Genomic DNA, 21032 nt, shown 5'->3' on the forward strand with positions numbered 1-21032 from the left:
AATGCAACCATGAAGACTAGTCTCATTTTTTTTTTGACAGGCAGAGTGGACAGTGAGAGAGAGAGAGACAGAGAGAAAGATCTTCCTTTTTGCCGTTGGTTCACCCTCTAATGGCCGCTGCGGCCGGCGCACCCCACTGATCCGAAGGCAGGAGCCAGGTGCTTCTCCTGGTCTCCCATGGGGTGCAGGGCCCAAGCACCTGGGCCATCCTCCACTGCACTCCCTGGCCACAGCAGAGAGCTGGCCTGGAAGAGGGGCAACCGGGACAGAATCCGGCGCCCCGACCGGGACTAGAACCCTGTGTGCCGGCGCCGCAAGGCGGAGGATTAGCCTAGTGAGCCGCGGCGCCGGCCCTCATTTTTTCAAATTCAGGTCATAGCAAATAAAGTTTCTCCACTAGCAACGTAGAATATTTAATCTACTATCTTGACAGCTTTAATATCATAATCAGTATTTCATTTTCATTAATAAGTGACAATTGGATGCTTTTAAAGTAAGTGTTCATATTAAATTCCCCACCACTAAAAGCACTAGAACCTAAGAATTTTGTTGAGAAATGCTTTCTTGACTGTAAATGCTTATCAGTTCACTGCCACTAATATCTTTTCAATCCATTCTTGAATAGGTTTCTGGGAAAATTAAAAAGACTTTGAAGGTACTCACAGACAGCTATGGTGACACAAAGATGTACAGTGCAACACAACTTCGATAAGTCTGGTGGTAACTTTTCTAAAAAGCTATAATGTTATACAAATGGCCAGACTCCACGAAAGACATTAAGGGTGTTCCCAGCTTAAAATTGTGCTTGAGTATAACAGTGATCAAATTCTAAGTCTATGAACTATTATAGTATTTATGCTTTACTGTAAGATTTTGTCTGTGTTTGGGGTTTTTTAAAAAATCCTCTTGTCATTACTCCATTTTGTAAACGTCGTATACCTAACACTACTATACTAAAAGTTTTATGTTCTGGCCTATTAAACTCACACTTCACTTATGTGCCAATTTTTCCTTTTTTCAATCCAAATTATCTGCTTCACCAATTTTCACTTGGATAAGCTATCTTCAATTAAAGGGAGAGATTCTAGGAGGTGGTCCTGGCAACTTCCACTGAACAACAACAGTGAGAATTTATAGTAATGGTAGAAAAATCGCATTTCTGTAACTGTGGTCTGTGCCGACTTGTATGAGTGGTAGCATGCCATGGATATTTAGAATGCAGAAGCCTGGGTTTTAGCTCCAGATCTACTGAACCTGTTTCTAAAGAATGTAGCCTGGTAATCTGCATTTTTAAGATTTTATTTTTAAGTTTTTTAAAGTTTTATTTATTTATTTTAGAGGCAGTGTCAGAGAGAGAGAGAGAGAGAGAAGAAAGAGAGAGAGAGAGAGAGGAGAGAGAGAGAGGTCTTCTATTCGCTGGTTAACTTCCCAAATGGCCGCAATGGCTATAGCTGTGCTGATTCAAAGCCAAGGAGCCAGGAGCTTCCTTGAGGTCTCCCATGTGGGTGCAGAGGCCCAAGGACTTAGGCCATCTTCTACTGCTTTCCCAAGCCACTAGCAGGGAGCTAGATATTAAATGGACCAGCCGGGAGTCGAACCGGTGCCCATATGGGATGGCAGCACCGCAGGTGGAGATTTAACCTACTAGGCCACAGCAGCACCCCAGTAATGTGCCTTCTAAGAAGTGTCTCAGGTGACCCTTCAAGTGCTTACCACATTAAAGCATTCAGAGCCAGTGCTTTAAATATTCAGCTTCAATGGTTAGAGAATTTGTGATCTCGATGTTGGCGTTCTGCCTGGGGCAGAATAAAACAAGAGAAAGAAACTGGTACCTAGTCCATTTGGGGATTCTCAGAAGGCTGAGAATGAATCCAGTTGGCTTTGTGGATAGCCAGCCTATTATCAATCAAAGGGGATTATTTTTCTTGCACCTGTGTGAATACATCAAATTGCCTTTTGCAAGTTTATGATGGTTTTGTTCTCCAACCATTGTGTTGGGAAATGAACTAGAGAAGCAAATGACACGTGATATTTACTGAACTACAACTGGGCTGGCAGGGATTTAACAACTGGCAAAGAGTCAATGATTTTTAACTCATTAAAACTTCAGTTATTTCCAGAAAACTATGAATTTGTAAATACAAGCAATTATGAAAAAGCATAGTCGGGTTTTTTTTTTTTTAACTCAAAGATGGAATAATTATTTCTCTATTTTCTATTTATCTAGTTTTCTGGTACCAAGCAGTAATGACAGTTCGTAAATATGCACTTGGATTTCCCCTGCTGTGGATGGTCAATAGAAGGCCATAGAGGAAGCTTTCAAAAATAAATAGAGTTGAATTGAATTTCACATTGGATCCTGTTCACAACCTCATGGACTGAGCCTTGTGAGAATGTAACTATTCTGGAAAAATTCTTTAATAAAGTTTGCTCTCAAAATAAATAACCCTATATCTTACTGACTTAGACAAGAACTATCCCTGAGCCCACACTGTTACACAGAGAGCAACTCCAGTAATGCAAATGAAAAGGCGAAAAGAGGTCTGGGGAGCTGCTACCTTTACTGCGTGTCTAAAAGACAACTGGGACAGCCTAGGGACTCTACGAGGAAACCAGCTGCACAGAAAAGCACAAACAAAACTAGTGATACAAATGGAACAGTTTTTCTATTTATGTTGACCTCCAGAAAGCTTTGCTTCCTATCTTTTAAAGCTTACTTCAGAATTACTTCCTAGACTCCAGTCCATTAACATTAATAATAATTTTGAAGTTCTATGTTTAAAATTATATTCTTTTGTTAGAGTAGAAGGCCCCTTAATATTTGCATCTGCACTGATGATAGGCTTTGTTTCTGGTTGCCCTCCACTGTGGGAAAGCTAAAGATGAAAAGTAGTCTTATGGAATGAGTATAATCTAAACGGTATGAGGCTTTGGAACGGACTGGATCTCAGATCTCAATTTCGTCACTTGCTGTTGGTGACACTTTCCAGGCCTCAGTTTCCTTATTTGTAATGTAAAAATCTATATAGGTGCTCTGTCAGGGTTTTAAGGAGAATCAAGCAAACTAACTGAATGTAAAGCATCTAATACAGTGCTTGGGGCAGAGTGACAGTTCATAAATGGCATATATTATCAGGTTACAGCGCAGGTTGCCTGAGATAAGGGGATATTGACAGCTCTGCTTATACTACTGGAAAATAATATGTATTAATATAAGCCACCATCTGGCCTATATTATTCATTCAATAGATGTTAGTTATTGATTCTGTCTTGATTCTTGTTAGTAGCAAACCAAACGTAGTTAAGATCAATCAACTTATATCAATATCATCAATAGATGAATAAGCACTATTTAGAACAAATTTATACCAACCTGACTTTGGTTAATCAAATATATTGAACTGTTTTTACTCTGATTCAGATAAAATATACAAACAAAGAATGGGAAGAATTTAGGGTAAATGACTTATATGGCTTTTAATTGTTTTGGAAATGTATCTGATTTTTCTTTGAGTGGAATAATAGGAGAAAACATTTTGTTGCTTTAAAATTTGAGAAATGTGTTTATGTAATCTTATAAAGATAATAGAAAAGTAAAGAAACTGGTTTGCATAAGCAAAAATCATTTAATTTTGGTCTGTCCCCCGAGTGTGTTGACTGACAAGTCAAATTCAAAAAACAAATACTTTGGCTTTTTAAGATGTAAGATAAGTAGAATTTTCCTCTAGGGGAAAAATCATCAGTGCAATTTTATTGCCTTTCTGATTACTTTAGAGGAAGGTTTTTGATAATCTTATGGCTATAATAATATTTTCTACTGACTCAAGGTCTTCAGCAGCAAGTAAAAATAGAACATAATTGTTACAAAGAGCAGATGGTATATCTATTAACAGTCAACACATCTTTTTAAACATATGGCTGAACAGGTTAACTAAAGGATAAAGTGGTGAGACTTGTGTAAAAAACTGACAGCTGTATAACATTTTCCTTTCTTTTAAAAGACATATGTTTTAGGAAAATTCATAAAACATGATACTGTGTCTGTGAGTTGTTTACCCTCAGGACTCTAAAATTGCTAAAAAGCTCAGCTTTCTTCACATAAAAGGTCATGGGGGATGAAATTTACCGAAAAATGACAAAACAATTAGATGACTCCAGCTAACTAGGGTGAAAGTAAGTAAGTCTGGAGAGGCATTATATTAAAAAGTACATGTTTTGAAAGGCTCTGAGCACACTGAAAGAGCCATTGTGATGATTTTCAGACTGAAATGTTCTACAGGAAAGAGCTTTGAATGACTCATTATTACACTTAATATTCTCTAAATATTCATAGGTTGTATTTTGAAGCCCTAATAGTTCTAGAATCAGTTGTTCTAAATAATTGCATTGATGTCAGTTTTTCTTTTTTCAAAGATGTTTATTTTCTTTTGTAATAGAATTTGAATTTACATGGCTCTTCTTGCTCATTCCTTCTTCACTAAAGTTGTTCACCTATGTAGTGTCGCTACTGATATTATCTAGGTAATTCCTATTGGGAACACCCAAAAAGGTGCAATGTAAGTGTCCTAGAATAGCAGCAAACAATGAAGTATTTAAAATATCTTAATCAGCATTAACATTATCAGTGGCAACAATATAAACCTTTCTTATAGCAACCCACAATGACCTTAAGGAAGAATGAGCAATAAGTTTAAATAACTTGTTTCACTTTCTTACTGATTGTGTCTTTCTGGAGTTATACTCTTTAATTTAAAGTAACAGTTAAGGCAGCTTACCAATTGCTGTAGTTAACACAAATACTTGCTCCATCTTTTTTCCATCGTTGTAAAATGCCAGATACCAAGGTCCTTGGTCCATATACTCTATGAAACCTGTCTCCTGAAGTGAGGTCAAGATCAGGTTCCGAGGGGAATGCTGGGTATCATCAGAACTCTTGGAGTCCTGCTTGACCAGTTGTTTGCCATCCATTAGTTTGACGAAATCAAACTGGAACAAATACAATCACAGATATGAACCACTAATTTTTATATCTTGGCTGATAAACATCTCTAACTTCAGTTGCTCTGTTTCCTACTTCTTTGCTTCGGAGGTGGGCAAAGTGGAAGAGAAGGTTATTAATTCTTAAGCATATTTGAATTCAAGAGTATATTATCAATTCTGAAAAAAAGCTTCATAATATTTATAAATGTTATAAACCTTTCAGTTTGAAAGTATTCAAAATAACCATTTGAAAACAAGCCAAGAAACAGAAAAAGAAATCTCCTGTAGTATTATGCAAGAGAATCTTGACATTTTACTAAAGTATCTGATAGAAGACACTTGAAAACACACATTCTGCTCAGAAATGTTACAGTGACCTTCTTTACAAATTAAGACAGTTTTACAGTTTCTAAAACAATAAATGAACAGTCAAAAATTTGAGAACATTCACCATAATTTACAACTTTTGTTCTAACATAATTGAATATTGAAAGGATACTCCCTCCTAATCAGTGGACAGGCTCAAGGCACATGTATCCTTGAACATTTATACATTTTTTAAGAGTAACATTTGAATGGCATTTGAATTCCCTGCATTTTCTGGCCCAGAAGGTAACGATTTTGTAATCATATCTGTTGAGAAAAAAAGCAAGACCCAGATGTTTGAGTCCTTTCAATACTTCCCAGTTGGAGTAGAGCTCCCAATGAGTTTACATAGGGAAGGAGCAAGAGGGAAAAAAGCAAGAGAAATGAAGTGATTAAAGTTTGAGGAAGGGTTATGAAAACTATAGAAGTTTTATATATTTGAGTTATCATTAATAATAGCAAAGAAAAATTTCTATCTGTAAGATAAAACCTGCCTTTTGGATCGATTTCCCAAAAGTTCTGAATGAGTATATTTCTTCATTGGGAGAAGGGCATACGGATGTACACAACCAGAGAGGTTGTATGGGCTGTAAAGCTAAGATTAGAGGGTTGGAAACTCATGATCACCCTGTTCCATTAAGCAGAGGTCAAGTATAAAGAATATTTTCATAAGCTCTCTTTTCTGAATCTGTCCTGGTGAATGATATTCTTTATTTCTCTCTGCCACTTATTTTTCATTTGTTTCTGTGCAATTATTCTTGATATTTGTTCATTACAAAAATTTTTCTGCCCTCACCTTTACCTCCCCTATACTTCACAAGTAACAAATCCTGAACTGTTCAACCCACTACTCTCAAAACAAGTTCAAGAAAATATAATATCAAATACCTGAGTGTGTGTAGGTGGAATATTTCTTCTGCCATAAATTCCCAGCAGAGAGTCCTTAGCTAAGGAAATATTGAATTTCAGATAAATAGGATGGTGGATAGTAATCTGGAAACGCCAGAATAAGCCAGGTGGAATGGTCTGCATGACCTGTGCGCCAATGTCAACTTCGCCAGTGTCTATCGCTCGTCCCTTCTGAAACACTAGTTTGAAAGGTAGAGAAAATTACACATCATATTACTCTTAATTTACAAAGCAATAGTCTTTAGCTTTTCAAAAACAGATATAACAAAACAACTAATTCAGCTGCTTTCTTCCTTCTCACTCCACCTATGTTTCCAGCCTTACCCCAGTTAAATACCTTCCAAGGAACTTTCCCTAGCCAATCATGCCAGTCTCTGCCTTCTCTTAAACTCCTATTATATTTATTTCAATCAATTTGATGCATTTTAGCCACGATTTACTGAGTGTTGTCTCAGTTGCTGCAAGAAATACAAAGGTGAATAAGATACAGTTGTCAATTGTTAAATCAACAACGGGAGTCACTGTGCACCTGCTCCCCATGTAGGACCTCTGCCCTTAATGTGTTGTACTATGAGAATTAATGGTAAAACTACTACTCAAACAGTACTCTATACTTTGCATGTCTGTGTGGGTGCCAACTATTGAAATCTTTACTTAGTATATACTAAGTTGATCTCCTGTATATAAAGATAATTGAAAATGAATCATGATGAAGATGGGAGAGGGAGTGGGAGACAGGATGGTTGCAGGTGGGAGGGAGTTTATGGGGGAAAAAGCTGCTATAATTCAAAAGTTGTACTTTGGAAATTTATATTTATTGAATAAAAGTTGAAAAGAAAAAAAAGCAGATGACAAAAAAAAAAGAAAATAGCAAAGGAAATAGGACAAATACACAAATAGCCATAATATAAAGGAAAATAAGTTCTTTTGGTATTCAAAGGAAGGAAAGATATTTGGTTGAGGATACTTCTTATTCCTAGCTGTCTCTCTCCCCTTTGTCAATGTTTATTTCTCCTTAGTACTTATTCACATATAACACACCACATATTTTATTTATTTGTTGTTTATTCTCTGTTTTCTTGACAGAGTATAATCTCTGTGGGGGCAAGGGTTGAGGCTATTTTCTTCATTGTTTTATCACCAGTATCAAAAAGAATGTAAACAAATGTAAGCAAAAGAATGTATGTGATCAACACATATTTTTCCAATGAATGAATCAAAAAAGTGTTATTTTAGCAAGTGGCATTAAAGATGAGCCTTAGACTAGGAGGGAGGAGATTTCAACACAGTCATTAAGAAGGGTGCTCCACACTGAAAGAACAATTTGAAATGAAACAAAGAGGAGGGGAACTGTAAAGCTAAGGGGTAGGGTATGTGTATTTGTTGAGAAGCAGTTAGACACAGGTCTGGAGGGAAAGAATCGTATCATATTCCATAGGGTCTCAAGTGCCATTCAAGAAGGTTTATATAGTAAATGATGGAAAATCATTAATAGTTTTTAATACATAAGAGGTTTGGGTACATTACAAAGGCTAATCTTGAAGCAGGAATAGGATGACTCAGAGCAGAGAACACAAGGATGATATAGAAATTATAGGTCAATAATTCAGGCGCAATGACATGAAGATCTAAATTTAGGGTGAACCCAAACAGCTCACATAGAAAAAATACATCCTAGTGAAAACCAATGAGGTGTGAATGGATAAAAGGAAGGACATAAGAGAGACAATACAAAGCAAGATTCTACAGCAGAGTTTCTCAAACTTTAATGTGTACAAGATGGGGTTCTTGTTAGAATACAAATCACAATTCAGTAGTTGCAACTCGAACATTTCTCTAAGTTCCTAAGTGATGCTTTATTGCAGCCTCCCTTTCTCAAATCCTGAAACATAAGATTCTACAGAATATTACATGTAGGTACTTAGGAAGGGTCAAAAATGACCCCATGATTATGAGTTTGGAAGTTAGAGAGTGCTGATAGCAGAAACCAGCAACCTAGAAGGAGCTGGTCTGTGAGGGGGGTTGGACAATCAGAGTTTTATTATTTGTCATATTTCTTAATTATTTCTTATGTGTTAATTTAATATGTTTCTATGGAAGTCTTTGTTATGTGGTAGTGGGGAGGGAAGGGACACAAGAGGAAGAGAGAGAATTAGTTTGCCCTGGTTTTAAACAAGGAGGATTATACCTCAGGAGGGAAAGTTAAATTTGGCCTCATTTCACACTGCCTTTATATTTTTCAGCCATCAACTCCTTCTCCACACCAAACACAGTTTAAAAACACACATGGTCTCTGTCCTTTGTGTTCACCCGCTATAAAATTAACAGCCCATTAAGAAACACACCTGCGGTGGCTTTATTCAAAGGCCAATGCCTTGCAGCTTTTAACTCCCTAAAATACCTCCATTATTGCTTTTTGTGTTAAGGCCAAGAGTAATAACTATTTTAAGAATGTTCACTGTTAACTGTTAATAATATATTTCAAGTGCAATTTTGAACATAATTACGTATTACAGGACACATAATTTTGTGGAATTGACATTTATAATAAAATACGCCCTTTGAGATAATAAATGACCAACTGAGGATTTTATTTTTCACTGGGAAGTTATTTTTTTTTCCATGTGAGACAGAACAATTTGGTTCCCAAAGGGTTGATTATACATTTAACTCTTAAGGTCCTGGGGCTGATAAATGTCTTCAATGATCAGGCAATTAATAGACCATGTTTATGTGGACACCTCTGTTACCAACTTAATGTTCAGTTTATCCAGCTGCTAGCTGCTATAGGGGACTTTAATCACTTCTTAAAATGCATAATTTGGTTATGAAAACAATACTATAAATACAAAATAATTAAAAATCTCAGTTTCAACACAGTTTTTAAGGTGCTAACAGCAGCCTTTAATGAATAGATGCTGCCATGTAAAAGAATCTGGGCAAAATTGTGTGATAGACATTAACCTTATATACAAGCCTTACCAAGTGCCACACAATCTCTTTCTTCTTTATAGTGTCATATGTTGCATCATCAGGCTATTTAAATGTTATTTGCTAAATCTAAAGAAACTCAAGAAGCTGTGTTGTTGGGATTTCCTGGTTATCAGAATTATTACTATATTTTTGGAGCACATCCATAAGTCATTTATAAACATAATTTTTATAAAACACAGACTTACCCTTTGAGAGTTTACATCACAGTTAAGACAAGGTAGGGAAATGGAGATGGCAAAACATGAATAAACATGAGGACTATAATTTAAAAGAAAATAACAAAGCAGATAGGTGTGGTAAGTTGGTATTAAGAGAAACTTGGGGCTGGCCCTGTAGTGTAGCAGGTAAAGCTGCTGCCTGCAGTGCTGGTACCTCATATGGATGCCAGTTCAAGTCCCGGCTGCTCCTCTTCCGATCCAGCTCTCTGCTATGGCCTGGGAAAGCAGTAGAAGATGGCCCAAGTCTTTGGGCCCCTGCACCCGTGGGGAGACCTGGAAGAAGCTCCTGGTTCCTGGCTTTGGATAGGCTAATTGGGGAGTGAACCAGTGGATGGAAGACCTCTCTCTCTCTGCCTTTCCTCTCTTTGTGTAACTCTGACTTTCAGATAAATAAATAAATCTTTTTTTTAAAAAAAGAAGAGAAATTCTCAGTTTGCAGATGAAAAATTTCTCAGCCTCTACGTTTCAGTGCTCTGTGCATCAAAAAGGAAGGTATCTCCCTCTTAGTAATCCACAACACTAAATAGCCTGCGCCATTTTATCATCTCTAAAAATTAGTTATGGATTATAATATGGTGACTATAAATTCATTTGTTGGTCTATTATTTTTCTTACTGTAGGCCAAATGTGAGAAAATCTAAAGACAATGAAATTACATGCAAAAGTATAATATAAATATTATTTTGAAGAAATTCTAGAATAAGAAAATATAGTGGATTTGGCCAGACTGAACACTGAGTTTGATCTTATATTTGGGAATTAGAAGTGGTAGAGTTAAAATACTGCACTAGGTTTTGGTTTTTTGTAGCATTCATTTTTCAAATAAGTATTATTTTTTATTTGAGAGGCTGAGAGATAAGGGAGAGGGAGAGGGAGAGAGAGGGAGAAATTCAGAGAGAGAAGGCTCCCATCCAATGGTTCAGTCCCATAATGAGCACAATGGTCTGGGCTGGACCAGGCTGAAGACAAGAGCACCATCCAGGTCTCCCTTGTGGAGGGCAGGAACCCACTTACTTGAGCCATCACCTGTTATTTCTCAGGGTCTGGAGTGGTAGGAAGCTAGAATTAGGTGTAGAGCCAGGAATCAAACTCAGGCATTCCAACATGGAATGTGGATGTCTTAACAGCTAGGCTAAACACTCATTGCTATTCATGTTTTAATTGTCATTTAATCATTTTTTTTTTACTGAAGCATATAAAAAGACCTAAGAAGACAATCTTTTCTAGTAACAACACTTTTACTTGTACAGATTCAGGATGAAATGCAGAGCCACAGATCATATCCAACTGTGCAGTACTGTTGTTATCACAGTCTCACCAATATCTACCAATTTAGTTCAAGCTAAACATCCTCTTTATAGGTTACAACACAGGCATCAACCGCTGAGCAGGAAAAACCAATGGCAGATAGGCTATGTTGAAGGGCGGCACACTAAGTGATGGTAGCTTAGTTCAAAAAGAAAAGGTCAAGTTACCTAGAAGTTTTTTTTAAAAAAAGGCCTGAAATTGATGACAGCTGTTGTATGAATTAGCTGTATTATCTAAACAAAGGGTTCCTATTTCTAGACTCAGACACACCTGAACGCTAATAACATGATTATCAATAACACTGTCTATATAAAATATGAGGCATACAATATTCTGAACATATGTATGTATTTATTTGTTTTTTCTACTTCATATAGTTAGACATGCTACAACCAAAGAACTCAGTTGAAATTGTTAGAAGATACTAATACAGAACCACTAAGAAGATTCCACTATTAGGTCTTTAAGAAAGAATAGTTGAGTAAAGGCTACAGTATTGTCCATAACAGAAATACGAATAGTGCTTTAAGAGATGTTTGTGAATTCCATAAGAAGTACCCAAGATTTTTTTTGTCAACAGAGAAGAAAAAGAAACATGCATTAAGAGCATATATTTGTTCTTAACTTCAACCTAGAGCATTTTCAAAATGTTAAAAAGGCATTGGTATGATTCTTCAGTTGAATTAGTTCTAGAGTATCTCATGGTTTAAATATCATCTTCTTGTGTACCTTCAAGTATAATATTAGTTTCACAGTAACAAATCTTTGTAAAACTTAGATATCAGTGCCTGTGGCAAAATGAGGAGGTGAGACCAACACTATTCCCTTTCATGAAAAGCTTTGAAGAAATCAAAAAGGAATAGCAGAAGACTATCATTTTCATCTATATAGCCTTATGTAATTTTTCACATATTAACTGATGAAGAGAAATATTTGTTCAATTCTCCATTCTTTAGGGGAGGTTATCCACAGTATGTGTTAAGCATGCTTTTTTTGCATTTATTATATAATCCAAGAATAGTCAGGAGAAAGAAAACGGAGAAACAGCCTTGCACATAGTAGGCACTTGGTGAATACTGTATGGATAAGTTAATAAAATAGTAATATTAATTTATTCTTTTGATAGTAGTTTTGATAATTTATTTTGATACTTCAGAATAAGGTTTGGTGGGCAGATGAATTGAAACTATCTGTACACATAGGCCTTTGGGAATGAACTGTGAATAAAATATGTTTGTAAATAAAATCCCTCTGTCTTACTGACACTTATAATAGATAGCTGACTGTGCTTAAAAGTCCATTAGCTAATCTCACACTTGAGAAATACATTACTATACAAGTATAAACAATTATATTGAGACACTGAAAAACTTCAGATTATAGCACAGTACCTTATCTAGTTTTGCATACATCATCTCAGGAAGAAGTGAAATGGCCTTGCTAAAAAACCATCTTTGGCCGGCACCGCGGCTCACTTGGCTAATCCTCTGCCTGCGGCGCTGGCATCCCAGGTTCTAGCCCCAGCTGGGGCACCGGATTCTGTCCCTATTGCTCCTCTTCCAGTCCAGCTCTCTGCTGTGGCCCGGGAAGGCAGTGGGGGATGGCCCAAGTGCTTGGGCCCTGCACCTGCATGGAGACCAGGAGGAAGCACCTGGCTCCTGGCTTCGAATTGGCGCAGCACGCCAGCCACAGCATGCCAGCCACAGCACGCCAGCCTTAGTGGCCATTTGGGGGGTGAACCAAAGGAAAAGGAAGACCTTTCTCTCTCTCTCTCTCTCTCTCTCTCTCTCTCTGTCTAACTCTGCCTGTCAAAAAAAAATGCTAGTTAAACGGTTTATTTTGAATTGCATTTTGATTCTGCATATCTGTTTTTGGACACATTTTAAAAATATAATTATATTTTTAGAAGGATTTTTAAAGTTCATCATAAAAATATCCACATTCCCGAAAAATCCTTAAAGTTGCACAACTCTTCTAGTGTGGTCTACTGTTTATTAAGTAGCATGCACAAAAATTAGTTTCCTAATTTAAGGTTCCTCTGTTTATATGCAACCTTATACAGTATAATATAAAGTATCTTGGTAGAAGTTTCTGTATACTGATTATCAGAGGTACATGGAGTAACCAATCTCTTTGAATTAGTAAAAATTTGAATTGATATAAAAATCAAATTTATCATCAAAGCGTTATATATTCAAACACGTATTCAGAATCATGGGTCAACATGAAATAAAGTACCTTCTTAAAAGAAAATAATACAAAGGAAGTACTCAGAAAAGTGAAGAGTCAACCGACAGAAAATATTTGCAGACTATACAACTGATAAACAATTAATAACCAGGATCTATAAGGAGCTCAAGAGACTCAACAACAACAAAACAAATAATCCAGCTTAGAAGTGAGCAAAGGGCATGGACAGGCATTTTTCAAAGGATGAAAATCAAATGGCCAACAGAAACATGAAAAAGTGCTCAGGAAGATCTAGACATCAGGAGAAAGCAAATAAAAACCACAGTGAGGTTTCAATTCACCCCAGTTAGAATGGCTATCATCCAAAAATCAAAACTAATAAATGTTGGTGAGGATGTAGAGAAAAAGGTCCTAACTGTAGTTAGGAATGTAAACTGGTGCAAAGATTATGGAAGACAGCATGGAGATTCCTCAGAAATCTGAAAATAGATCTACCATATGACCTAGCCATTCTACTCTTGTGAATTTACCCAAAGGAAATGACATCAGCATATGAACCCCCATTTTTTTGTAGCTCAATTCACAATAGCTAAGATACGGAATTAATCCAGATGCCCATCAACTCATGATTGGATAAAGAAAATGTGGTAATCTACTGTTGGTGGGAATGCAAACTGGTAAAGCCATTATGGAAGACAGTTTGGAGATTCCTAATAAACCTGAATATAGTCATAACACACAACCCAGCCATCCCACTCCTCAAAATTTACCTGAGGGAAATTAAATTGGCAAATAAAAGAGCTATCTGCACCTCAATGTTTATCGCAGCTCAATTCACAATTGCTAAGACATAGAATCAACCTAAATGCCCATCAACAGAAGACTGGATAAAGAAATTATGGGATATGTACTCTATAGAATACTACACAGCAGTTAAAAAAAATGAAATCCGGTCATTTGCAACAAAATGGAGGAATCTGGAAAACATCATGCTGAGTAAAATAGCCCAGTCCCAAAGGGACAAATATCATAGGTTCTCCCTGATCAGTGACAACTAACTGAGCACCTAAAGGAAACCTGTCGAAGTGAAACTGACACTATGAGAAACAATGACTTGATCAGCCCTTGTCCTGACTGTTGAGAAACAGCTTACTATTTTATTATTTTTAGTATTTTCTTTTTTTACTTAATACCATTGGTTGAATGCCTTAATTAACACACAATTGCTCTTAGGTGTTTAAATTCAACTGAAAATTGATCCCTGTTAAAAAGAGTGGGAATAAGAAAGAGAGGAGATGTACAGTTCGGCACACACTCACTCGGACTTACCCCTCAGGGTAAAGCTAGAAATGTGCCATGGGACTCTAAATCCCATTAAGTTGGCAGGTACCAATGCCATCTTACTAGTTAAAGTGATCAGTTTAAGTTCACAATTGATCATAACGATAGGATTAAGTGTCAAAGGGATCACATAAATAAGACTAGTGTCTGCTAATAACAGATAGAATTTAAAAGGAGAGAAGGACCCAACATGGAAAGCATGATACACAGCAGACTCATAGAATGGCAAATGCCTTAAACAGCACTCTGGTCTCAGAATCAGTCCTTAAAGCATTTGGATCTGGCTAAAAAGCCCATGAGAGTTTCTCAGACATGGAAAGCCAAGACACTGTGGCAAAAAATGGCTTAAATGAAAGATCTCTGTGAGATCCCAGTATAAAGAACAGGCCATCAAAGAAGGAGGTACCTTTCTCTGAAGGGAGGAGAGAACTTCCACTTTGATTTTGGCCTTGTATAAATAAGGTCAGAGTCTGTGAACTCAAGAGGCTTCCATAGCCTTGGCAGCTCATAAGAGCCACGAGTGTTTACTGACATCATAAATAAGAGTGTCAATTGTTAAATCAACAACAGGAGTCACTGTGCACTTACTGCCCATGTAGGATCTCTGTTCTTAATGTGTTGTACTATGAGAATTAACAGTAAAAATAATCTTCTAACAGTACTTTATACTTTGTGTTTCTGTGTGGGTGCAAACTGTTGAAATCTTTACTTAGTATATACTAAGTTGATCTTCTGTATATGAAGATAATTAAAAATGAATCTTAATGAAGAATGGGATGGGAGAAGGAGTAGGAGATGGGATGGTTTGTGGGTGGGAGGGAGGTTATGGGGGGGAAAACCACTATAATCCAAAAGTGGTACTTTCAAAAATTTATATTTATTAAATAAATGTTTTCTAAAAAAAAAAAAAAAGAAAATGTGGTATATATACACAATGGAATACTACTCAACCATGAAAAAGAGTGAAATCCTGTCTTTGCAACAAAATGGTTGCAATTGAAAATCAATATGCTTAGTGAAATAAGTCAGTCCCCAAAAGACATTGTCACATTACACACAAACCATCATATACTGTCACTAGAGTTTTCATGTTTTTCCAAGTGGATACACAACATTATCTGTTACCTAGAAGCAGAACTGTTCTCTGGATAGTGCTTTTGGAATTTAACATTGTTACTACTTGGGAGTGATACATATTTTTGATATACAATATTAGATATCATTACATATGTTATGATCATAAACATCTGGAGTTTGGGATGGTGGCAGGAATACTGGCCATACTTAGTGCATCGAGCTTCCCCATTTTTTATCTTAGAATATATGCTCCAGAGGTCAGGACACTCACAGTTGTCTAAATTCTTGACATGTACTTACTTCATAGTTAATAAAAACAATTATATGATGATTTAGCTATTACACAGTTGAAAGTATTGAGGGTGCTGGGAGTGGGAATTTTGCCTAGTGATTAATATGCTGGCTAAGCTGCTGAAGGCCTGGTTTGAGTACTGATGCCTCAGCTTTCTATTCCAGTTTCCCACTAATGCACACTCTGGGAGGCAGAAGGTTGTAGCTAAATTACTTTGGTCCTGCCACCTGTGTAAGAGACTTGGACTGAGTTCCTGTTTCCAGGCTTTGGCCAACCCAGCTCTGGCTGTTATGGACATCTGGAGAGCAAATCAGCAGATGCCAGTTGTATCTGTCTCTTAAAGATGAATGAAGGAATGAATGATTTAATAAAGTAATGAGGGGCTTGTACAGTACCTTCAAAAACAGCAGCAGCCGACATAGACACCAGCTGTCATAAGCTGCTATATTAATACAGCCTTTGAGAACTACCTTTAGGCATCCAGAAAACCTTCAATAATAAGAGATTAAAATTTTTTTCTTTTATAAGATTTACTTATTTATTTGAAAGGCAGAATTACAGAGAGGCAGAGGAAGGAAGAGGGAGAGGGGAAGGGAGGGGGGGAGGTAGGGATGGGGGGAGGGAGGGAGGGAGAGAGAGAGAATGAATCTCCCATCTGCTGGTTCACTCCCCCAGATGGCTGCAACTGCTGGAGCTGTGCCAATCTCTAGCCAGGAGCCTGGAGCTTCTGCCAGGTCTCCCACACAGGTGCAGGCACCCAAGGACTTGGGCCATCTTCCACTGCTTTCTCAGGCCATAGCAGAGAGCTGGATTGGAAGTGGGGCAGTCGGGACATGAATCGGTGCCCATATGGGACGCTGGCACTGCAGGTGGTGGCTTTACCCACTACGTCAGAGCACTGGCCTCAGGATTAAAACTTTTCATAGATAAAACTCATTGCAGAGAGCAAGAACAAATGTTATAATTTATTGAATACTTTTTTGTCCTCTGAGTTCACACATCTTATTTCTGAAATATCAAAATGTCTCTTTCACATTCAGTGTGCCATACAATTTTTGATGTCCTCGTTTATTTCTGAAGCTCCTTCCTCCTCTTCTTTCCTGCTGCGTTTGGACTTTGGTTCTTTCCTAGTCTTCTTTCTTTGCGGCATATTTCAATGTCTCCCTCTCTATTGGCCTTTTATTCTTTGTTTTTAAACAAGCACGAACCTCTCTTCTTTTTGAAATAAAAAGAATAAAATAACCCAGTTGCCCTCTTGTGTATTTACATTAGCAACTTTCTTCCTTGCCAATCTGTCTCCAACTGCTACCCGTATTACTCCATTATCCATTTAGCACTTCGGTTATCACCACCTATATTTCTCCCTTACCAGGACATTCTCCTCCATAATATATTCCTTAAGGTCACTGGGATTGGATTGCTTCCCCAAAGCCTAGGTCAAACTAGTTCTACAAAAATGTTAATCTTTTCTTCTTCTTTGTTTTGCATCTCTCAATCACCTGTCTGTTTCTATTTCTACAACTGCTGGTTACATGCTATTTTGTATTGTGTATGTATTATGTGTTCATGCATATGGGATGTCTTCAAAAAAAATCCATGGGAAAGGGTAAGTGTTTGTAGTGCAGTGGGTTAAGCCACCATTTGAGATGCCTTCTTCCTATATCAGAGTGCTGGTTCAAGATCTGGCTCCTGTGCTTCCTATCCAACTTTCTGCTAATGTGCCTGGAAAGGGAGCAGATGATGACTCAAGTTCATGGGTCCTGCCACCAATGTTGGAGACTCTGATGGAATTCCTGGTTCCTGGCTTTTAGCCTGGCTGTTGCAGCCATTTGGGGAGAGAACCAGGGGATGGAAAAATCTCTCTTCCTCCCCACCCACCATCTCTGTGTGTATGTATGTCACCTTCTCTGACACTCTCCCTTTCAATAAATAAATATGTAAATAAATAAAGCTTTAAAGCAAGCTCATGGAAATTGTGTATTATGAAAAAATCATGTATGGATTTCAAGTTTTTTTGAACCAAAATAAACTTACATTTTAATTCCATTTACCACAAGCTTTGTGAAGTACTCTGGTATACATGCACATTTCTTCTAACTCTCTTATTTAGCGGGAACATTCTCAAGGGCAAAACCTGTGTCTTCTGCTTCATTTGTTAACTTTCCACAGTACTTTGTACAGTTAAAATAACAGCTTGGCTGATGTACTACTATTTTTGTGAATACTAAGATTTTCATTTTTCTTCCCTTGTGATTATTTTAATGGAGGGTTTGAAGTATTCAGGCATCAATTTTTCTTTCAACCCAACTTGTAACTTTTATTCTTCCTTCACTCAGAACCAAGAAAGGAAGATGACATCTGTGTACAGTTCTGGCCAAGAAATCTTTATAGAATATATAATAGAAAGAGCAAAGTTCCCCAAAATGAGTAAGGGAAAATGGGATCTTCATGAAGAATTAGGAGTAAACAAAAAACTATTAATATTAGAAAGATGGATGCCATGAAATGATATGGATTAAATTTTTACACAGGATTACAAAAATTTCAAAATAAAATGTAGGCGTGTGCATTAAATGCTGTAAAACTAGGTCTTCATTTTTAAAGCAAATTTCACATAAGCTACAATGGCTTTTGAATTCACAAATAAGCTAGTAAGTAACCTGAACTTCTTCCAAAAGTATCATAGACTGAAATACACAAATGGATACTCAACTGAATTAGAAATGCATAGGGCTGATAAATTTCTAAAGTGAACTGGTTTCTCCCCAAATACTAAAATGTTAAAAGGATGTTGTGGGAAGATCTGCTGGCTTTGGACGGACTAGTCCAGGAGAATAAATACACCATTCCATAGCACAGCACTTAGTGCTCCTGTCTCATGTAGACTGCAAGGCTGGAGGGACAAAACAGATACATTACTTGTGGCATCACAGAGAACACATGCACTAGTTTAAAAAATAAATAAAATAGGATTAAAATGAAATAAGAATGAAACATTAAACATATATGACCAAGAACATTAAGCATGAATTTTTAATGCAATAAATAAGTTTGCCTTTTAGCCTAGGGAGCCCTTTACATAAATCTGTTTTAGAAGTCAGGTCTTCCAGTATGCTTTAGAAAAGCTTTTGGTAAAACTGAAGTATATTGATAAAGTGATTTAATATAGTCGAAAACAAGCTGTAGCACTCTAGCTGGGCCATCTAAAATCTTGTGTTAGAGAAACATCTATATAGCATTATAGGAAACATTTACTGTAATTTGCCATCAATCTTTAAAAATAATAATGCTAAGCTCCCAACAATGTTGTCTTTGTTAGTGCATTACTACTATTTTATTCATGTGGTTTGTTGTGCTTATATGAATTATTCCCAATTCTACTACAATGTCCTGGGCCATAATATCCTTTAAGTAAAAGATACCAAAACTATGGATTGACTCAAAGGGTAGCTGAGTGCATTTTAATATCCACACGTCCTATGAACCAGTACTGAAGAACCATGGGATTATACTGCAAGACTGTGTTCCATCTGAATGCACAAAGATTACCTGACTGGGGTTGGTGTGGTTCTTACTTGGGTGGGGTTGGTGTGGTTCTTTAGTTTGGTACCAAAAATGAATCTTTACCTATTTACTGGGTCAGGGAAATAAACATACGTGCAATTCTAAGTAAATTTATAATTCAACCTGTTATTCCGTGTCTACAATTGTCATTATATAAATTGCTCCAATGCAGCTATGCCACAGGTATGATAAAGAAAAAAAAAAAACACACATACACACACCCATTCCAATGAAAGGTGATAGTGAAGATATGCATTTTTACACTGTCGTTTAATTTTCAATTCCCAGGGGTACAGTACGTGTGTGTATTTGTGTGTGTGTGTGTGTGTTGCTTCGTGGAGGAGCAGAATGCTTGCTGAATGGAGATCTTTGGTACAAACTACAGGATTTGCAAGGTACTCTTTGAGCTGTATGCATTTAAATCTTTAATGAAGATTGCTGTACCTTATACAATTATCTTGAGGAAAATGTTTTTAAAAAGAAAGGTCTAAAGGAGAATATTCACCTACTACTCTTAAACTGGACTGCAATCTCAGGCCTTTCTGTAGTTATGTCTATTATGCAACACAAGTCACTTAACTTTCTGGTATTTTCCTTTTCAACTGCAAAAACAGAAGTAACAATGGCTATTTTATGTGGATGAAATACATTAAAATATTTTGAAATTATAAATGCTCTCTAAGTACAGGCAGTTATTGTTATACATATGTCAAAAATCCAAACTTAAAAGGCAGAAAACTAGGAATTAATTACAGGAATTACAACAGAATTCTCTGCAAGTACTTTTAATGGCAAATACAGTTAACAAATTTTACAGACATACACTTAAACCACTTTCTCAGAGTATATTCTTTGTGCAAAGACAAGTACACATTTACTTGGATTGCCTAATGGGTTTCCTCAACTGTGGAATTCAAATTCACTGGTTCATAGGGCATACAAAAGGAAGGGATCTTTGAAATAAGCTAGACCTACTTAGATCACCTCTGTTTTTATCAAAACTATAGGAGCTGCTGAGAGAACAGAAAGCCAAGAAAGCAACCGGGAAGGGAGTAGAAGGTTTGACAAGAATCTCTCTCTCCAGTCTTGAGAAACTTCACTTTAATCTGTTTTCTATCTAAATTTGTAATTTGGGGGTATTTAATCTATGAAAACAATTTCTCTGCTCCCTACCTCCCCTTCCCAGCCCCACAAGTGTTGAAACCCGACTCTTTTATTTTCCAGATGAGGAAATGGACCCCAGAAAGATGAAGCTATGACAGTGTTTGGTCTTGGCTAAACCAGCCTCATGACAAGGCTACAAATGGTGTCTTATATTTCAGCTGGATGTTGTTTACGTGGTCCTAGAGTTAGCATATGCTGACTAGAAAGTGTCATTTCCCCTCTTCTACTTTGTGGACAGAGATCTTGTAGGATGAAGCTCAAAGAAAGACCACTTTCCACCAAGGCCAACCTTACACAAAAGTATAAAGGAGATAAAGGCTACCTTTAGTTCTTATCTGCCCACCCATTCTTCTTTGTTCCTTGTGTTCTATATTGGCATTCAACTGGCAAGACTGAGCACCCTGGACTACTCCACCAATTCCACCTTTATTCACACCACTCTTGACAACCTGGGATTTACCTGAGCCCTATGATCTTAGAAAACAACGTTGGTTAGGATATTCTCTCAACATTATGTTTTCCAAAATTCTCCCTCCCATTTTGTGTTTTGGGAAAGGATTCACAGCAAAATTTACAAACAAAAAACAAAGCCAAATCATCCCCTTCCAAAAATAAAAAACCTTGAACAA

General features: G+C 37.0%; 1 protein-coding gene across 6 annotated transcripts in view; it reads right to left on the bottom strand.

The window, feature by feature from the left end:
• TENM1 (teneurin transmembrane protein 1) overlaps positions 1-21032 on the bottom strand; it is an 870866-nt gene that overhangs the window by 275800 nt on the left and 574034 nt on the right. For all 6 annotated transcript variants that reach the window (XM_051827790.3, XM_051827788.3, XM_051827787.3 and 3 more), the window contains 2 exons: positions 6235-6434; positions 4776-4986 (listed from right to left, as the gene is read on the bottom strand). In XM_051827790.3, coding sequence (XP_051683750.1) covers positions 4776-4986; positions 6235-6434 — 411 coding nt within the window. The remainder of the gene's footprint in view (positions 1-4775; positions 4987-6234; positions 6435-21032) is intronic.

Source organism: Oryctolagus cuniculus, chromosome X (genome assembly GCF_051225735.1).
Source record: "Oryctolagus cuniculus isolate XC-2025 breed Fujian yellow rabbit chromosome X, ASM5122573v1, whole genome shotgun sequence".
In the NCBI taxonomy this organism is placed as follows: domain Eukaryota; kingdom Metazoa; phylum Chordata; class Mammalia; order Lagomorpha; family Leporidae; genus Oryctolagus; species Oryctolagus cuniculus.